The sequence below is a fragment of the Dufourea novaeangliae genome, unplaced genomic scaffold, assembly GCF_001272555.1.
Source record: "Dufourea novaeangliae isolate 0120121106 unplaced genomic scaffold, ASM127255v1 scaffold248, whole genome shotgun sequence".
Classification (NCBI taxonomy): domain Eukaryota; kingdom Metazoa; phylum Arthropoda; class Insecta; order Hymenoptera; family Halictidae; genus Dufourea; species Dufourea novaeangliae.
In genome coordinates this window covers 3,278,774-3,285,009 of record NW_015374156.1, presented here as the reverse complement: position 1 = coordinate 3,285,009, position 6,236 = coordinate 3,278,774, and the positions used below count along the sequence as shown (strand labels likewise).

General features: G+C 37.3%; 1 protein-coding gene across 2 annotated transcripts in view; it reads left to right on the top strand.

Annotated features, from left to right (window-relative positions):
• Nucleotides 1–6,236, top strand: part of LOC107191909 (serum response factor homolog) — a 30,411-nt gene that overhangs the window by 19,051 nt on the left and 5,124 nt on the right. For both annotated transcript variants that reach the window (XM_015581054.1, XM_015581055.1), the window contains exon 3: nt 4,817–4,922. In XM_015581054.1, coding sequence (XP_015436540.1) covers nt 4,817–4,922 — 106 coding nt within the window. The remainder of the gene's footprint in view (nt 1–4,816; nt 4,923–6,236) is intronic.

The following is a 6,236-nucleotide window of genomic DNA, read 5'->3' as shown; positions in this document are numbered from 1 at the left end:
GGAAAGAGAAAGATTGGGAGGGGGGAGGGAGAGAGAAAGACAGAGAAAAGGAGAGAGAAGGCATGGAAGGTGGAAGCAGAATACCATATACGGTCACCTTTGTCAAAGCCTGGTTGTCGCCATATACAGGCAATGTTCGCGATGGCAGATACTTATATAGAGTCCAACTTAAGAATCAGGAATGTCGGTTTTTGTCGCGCCTTCTATACACACAGAGGGATACACAGCAGACACACGCACCAGTGGTAATGGGGGGTACAAATGCGACTCGGAAGTGATTGTCGACAACGCCTGCCGCTGCCCAGAGAAGGGCCGCTCAGCCCTCTCGCGTTTTCGGACGATCCTTTATCAAACGGTTACCGTCATCTTGGTCGCGATAGGAGCTTGCGCCGCGGAGACGATTCGCGGAAGTGTTCCGTTTTCTTGATCCGATAACCCTCGTGGGACCGTGGAATGCTTCTGTGGAGTGGTGATTTTTTAAGTGTGGGACAGAAGATGTATACACTTCCGCTGATAAGTATTAGGACATTTATCGAATATGCAGTAAATATTATTAGGTAATTAGGAGGTTACTCGCAGTTTGAAATAATTTTGTCTAGGATATTAAAGCTGGACGGACAACGCTTATGGTATTGTGAAGTAATAAACGTTATCTAATATACTGTGAGAGTCAGAACTAAGTATACACCTTATAAAGGTGAGGTTCGTGGTAATACTTCTGTGGGATCCTAGTATTCTGACCTACTTACTTAAAATGTGCAATCTAATAATGAGCGTTTTTCAAGATTTTTCGGAATATTTGGAACCCCATAGTTAAATTAGTTAAAGCTAGAATGCTTGCGTGCTTTTTAGGGCTCTAAAAATAGAATAATTTTTTTTTGTCCTAACTGGTTTTCTAATGATTCTACTGATTTATATTATCAACTAACTTAGATAGTTTTAAGTTGTGAGTTACGTTTACGCCTCAATTTATTTATGTTCAAAATACGTGTAAAAGAAGGTAAAATAAATATGATTTAAATAGTTTCCTATATTAAAATGGCCTATGATGAGAAACAAGGACGACACAAACATAATTATAAAAACTCATTTTTCTCGGATCTCTGAATATGTCAGTTAGGATAATCAAGCTAAGGGAGGCAGTATTGTAAGATCATGGCGGTAGTACAATTGGATATAATTTCCTCATCACTATTCGGGATGAACAGGCAGCCAAAAGATATATATTAAAGATTCGTGATTTTAGACCCTCTTTTTCAAGACCAAATGAACCATTGTATCCTAGATACTTTTCTGGGACTTATCAACTAGAAGCTTTCTAATCATATCCCCAATATTATCTAAGCAGTAACAACTTCGTCGATCAGAACTGTCCAATACATCAAAAGGATCATTTTCACATTACCAAATCCTCTTTTGCCCCAGCAATCGTCCCATTGTGTCCACACCAACACACCATCCGTCAGAAAATCGCAAATCCCGTTCGAACTCTTTGGTCGATGACCGGTAGCCTAACAGTACTTCGATCTGAATCATTCAATATCTCGATAAAATCGTGTTTGGTACCCCCCCCACCCGAGAATTCTCCGAATTTCACGTCTCGACGAGAAGCGAAACAACGTCCTCTCCCACGAAGTTCAACGGTGGCTCGTTAACGATCGGAACTCCAGCGGCACACGTAGATATCCGTCAAACGAGAGTACACGGATCGGTTCCTAATCTCCCGCGATTTGCTTTCTCCCGATGCGAACGCGATGATCGGGGGACCCCGCGACATGTGTACGCCTCCTAACAAGGGGAGTCGAAATACATGTATAACGCATATAGGCTCAGCCAGCCAACGGCTGCGGTTCGCCAGCGGAAAAAACGTTCCCCCTGGCGGGTGGTAGCAGCGGCGGCGGCAACGCTACAAGGGGGGGAAAGAAAGTGCACCCGGGGAAACACATAGAGTCCCTGCGTAAATTTGTGAGAATCCTCCCGTGGAAGCGCGCGGGTACGAGTTCAGGCAGCGCGCGCGGGATGACCATATATGGTGCGCGAACAAGCTCGCGCATCTCTCCCCGGTAGGTAGGTAGGTAGGTAGGTAGGTAAGTTCGGTTCCGCCGTGCACGGTTGTTTCGTTGCTTGCTTAGTTGGTTGCTAGAACTACAGCTGATTGATTGGTCAGCCGACTGTTTTGATTGGCTTCCTCCATCCCCCCCCCCCCTTGATATTATTACCGAGGCGTTATCTACGATTTACAGGCCAACAGCACCACGTGATCCACTGTGTGGTCGTCTCTCTGTCTCGGCGTTTTGCACGGGATTCTCGTTAGGGGGTCTGGGAATTTATGGTGTCCCGAACAGGTGTACGTACGTTATCGTGTGGTATCGCTTATGACGTGCTTATGTCGCGATTTAGTGGGTTGTCGACTATGGGAGTGGGGAATTTTGGATTAGGGGAAGGGGGAGGATCTTGGTTGTTTGGGTATGATAGAGTGGATTGGATTTGAAATGATGATTAGGATAGGTTCGATGTTGACTGGGTTGTCTATATGCAACGATTGTAGACTATAGGGGTGGGGAATTTTGGATGACCGGGTGGGGGAGGATCTTGGTCGTTAGGGTATGATAGAGTGGATTGGATTGAAAGGATAAGGATAGGTTCTGTCTGTAACGATTTTCGACTTTAGCAGAAAGAATGTAGGTACGTACAGTTGGGTTAAGTTATGCATACACCTCCCAACCCTCAGAATGACAGAAAATTAGTTAAATACAATACGGATCCAGTAATTTTGTGATCTTTATTTTTCAAAAAATTAACAACCCATAGAACAACTCTTATATTATACAATTATTGAAACTACCGAGCCATAGAAAAAGAATAAAATTAACTATAGATAATTTTAAATAAATTTAAAATTAACCCTTTTTGTACCTTGTGCTTTGTGGGTTTTCCGAAAAATATCTTGAACTTATAATATCGTCTTTCCATTTTCAATATAATTTGAACACATGTAATGACACTTTATTTTTATAAAATAAGTTAAGCCATTAAAACACATTGCAAAACAACAACAAATCAAATATATCTAGGAGGAATAAAGCTACTTTTTTAAAATTAAAATCTTCAAACTAAATTTACTTCATTTCAGATCATTGAGGGATGGTAGCTTCTGCATGACTTGGCCCAATTGTGCCTTCATAAGTATTCGAATTTTATTGTTTAATAGCAATGCTCGATCGTTGTGTCGTTTGAATTCTACATTTTCTCTGGGACAGAGGTAGTCAACAGGTGTCTTGTGCTTCAGAACTATGTCGAATTGAACGCTCGATAGAATTGTAGATCACTGTACTTGACTGTTATCGGTTAGTTTTTCTTGTGAATCTCGATTTTTCACTCAAGAATCACAGGTCAATAAACGACTCCTGGTTCGATGGTTATCACGTAGTACTAATAATTATTGGCATTCGTCCATATCACCGTATTATGAGACAGTTAAAGCCATATCATTTATAAAACACTATTGTAAATTACTCTGAACTAGGAGAAGATATAGGTACTTTGTAAACCAAATTTAATAAATTCGCATCGGTAATTAGCGACGTTTCACGTTATGTCTAGAGTAGGTTTCCGTTTTCGTACGTGTACAATAAATACCAAGAATTTTACAGTCTAATCACAGAACCGCACGGATGTAGTAATCGGCGACAGATCTTTGTAACGGTGATTCAGAAATTTTCTATCGATGTCACACGATCCTGAGAATCTTAGCGCATGCAAACGAAATAAAAATCTGATTCATACAGCATCGTCAACAAATTACGATTATCGGACGCTTGTGAATCGAAACATGTGTATGTGTCTGTCCTGTTCTATGTACATATATATACATATATCGTCGACGATTTAGAAAGTCAGTGGACTTGGGAACCCATGGAAACGCAAGAATTCATCATGGTTTTTGTTCGACGATTCTTCGTATACACACTTGGGCCTGTAATAATTACCCAGTTCTTAGAATTAACGCGTAAATGGAATACACTTTCAAATCGCACGTATGGAGATCCACCTGTACTTTGTTCGTCGATTGCGTAACATAAAAAATGTGTAATGAACATATTTTATTTTGCCGGATGTGACTTAGCATACCACGGTTAGCATTCTTTGCGAATAAAAAGGATATTGTTTGATTAGAATCCTTTTTCTTCTTTGTTAATACTTTCTTTGATTTAACACCAGTATATTAATTAACTTAAATCATGTATTAAAAGTTCCGTAGTATTCAGAACTAAAGGGGTTAAAGCTTTCGTAGTGTTAGAAAACACAGGAATGTTACTGTTTGTACACTTTTGTAAAGAAAGTGTTAAAGATAGATTTAGAATTTTTTAAATGAAAATAAATGGCTCTACGTGTTGTAAAAAATTGAGGATTTCCTAATAAGCTTTCAACGGGAAAATTCTTCTTTCTGATTGGGATAAGATACTTTTTAATACAATTGATATACCTGTTTAAACTCTTTTCCTTTGTAAGTTGATCTATTTTATATAAGAAATTCTTCAGAAAAAAGATTAATTCTGTTCAATTAATCTTAGGCACTCGTGCTTCACTGGTATCCATCCATTTCATACAGAATCCGAGTAAAGTTTCATCTTTTTCAGAACAAAATTTTCAAAATTGTATTGTAATACCTATAGTATTTTGTGTATGTTTAGAGACGTTTAATATTAAATTATCTTCAGAATTTTTTAACACATTTTTGAAAGACTGTGTGGATTATTTTATGTTCGATGTTTCATTTTTTCAATCGGTAAATAGTGTTTCTGTATTGTTCCAGGAAGACGGTACTTCACCCAGGTCGGACGTTTGTGCCAATGAAAGCGACGGAGACACCAGCGATGGCGACTCTCCCGTTTCGAAGGATCTCCCAAAAAATCATTCGGGTGAGTATATGAAAAAAATAATGGAATTTCATTTACCACTTCATCTTACCTGAGCGTAAATTATTTGAAGTACGAAAATAAAATGGAACGTTTTAAATAAACAATTCTCTCAGATACTTTGTAGTCTGTATTTGTAGAATACTCCCGGATAACTGATTTTTTTTCATTGATTATTAATCATTTTTACGAAACAAGCAATTTCTATTTGAAGAATACTTTAGGAAAGACATACTATTTTACACCAAAATGCAGCAAATGATTTACAAATAATCCTTTAATTAAAGTATATCTAAGATAAAGTAATATATAATTTACATAATTAACAATTGATCACTTTGTATCGATTATAAATTATATTTATGTACAAAGACTGGTTTAATGGAGATCATTAAATTCTCTATTTTGAAACAAAGAAGAGATCCGACGAAACACGAGTTGGCGGACCTTTCGTGTATTTAATTGTAATGCATCGTCTACGCGTTTCTGCAATTCCTAAAGAGTTTCTATTTGTGAGAGAAGGTCAGATGAGCCGGTTGATATGATTTCTTAACATTCTACTAGCATTTAATTCAAACCTGCTAAGCGTCAGTGTGTAATCCAAGGTGCCCAAAATGGCGGAATTTCTACAGCTTATTCAGGCAGTGTAAATTCACTTTTCTTAACTGTATTTGCTCTTTTATTTTCTGGACCTACTTCCACTAATTTAAAGTGAATGAGACTATTTATACATGAATATATCTAAAAAATTAATTAGGTGCTTAAATTACAAAGATATTTTGTAATTTAAGCACCTAATTAATATTTTCTGTTTATACCTATCAGTTTTGACAATAGAACATCAAATAGAATCTTGATTATTCGAAATCACCAATATTAATTATCATCAATCCTTAGATCTTCCAATAATTTCTTTGTCACTTGTAATCATTTCTCTTACAGTTCTCCGTGTTTAATACTTCTAAAAATATATATAATAAGTTTTTCCATTATTATAAAAATCTTGCTGACGATATCTACTGCATTTATATCATTCCACAAAAATCGATGTATCTTCATAGAAATCAATTTTGAAAATTCGTCAAACACACTTACCATTGAATACTACTTGGCCGCCCTGTCTGTTCATTACCGGTTACTTCTACTTGTTTCAATCTTTACAAAAACTGGCTGTAGTTGATCATTATATATTTCCAACAATAATTTCATATGAATCAGTATGATTCATAGCTAATTATTGTTGAAAATATATAATGATATACTCACCGGTACCATCATTATTATTCGTTGCAAGTGGAAACGATGAGTAATGGTTAG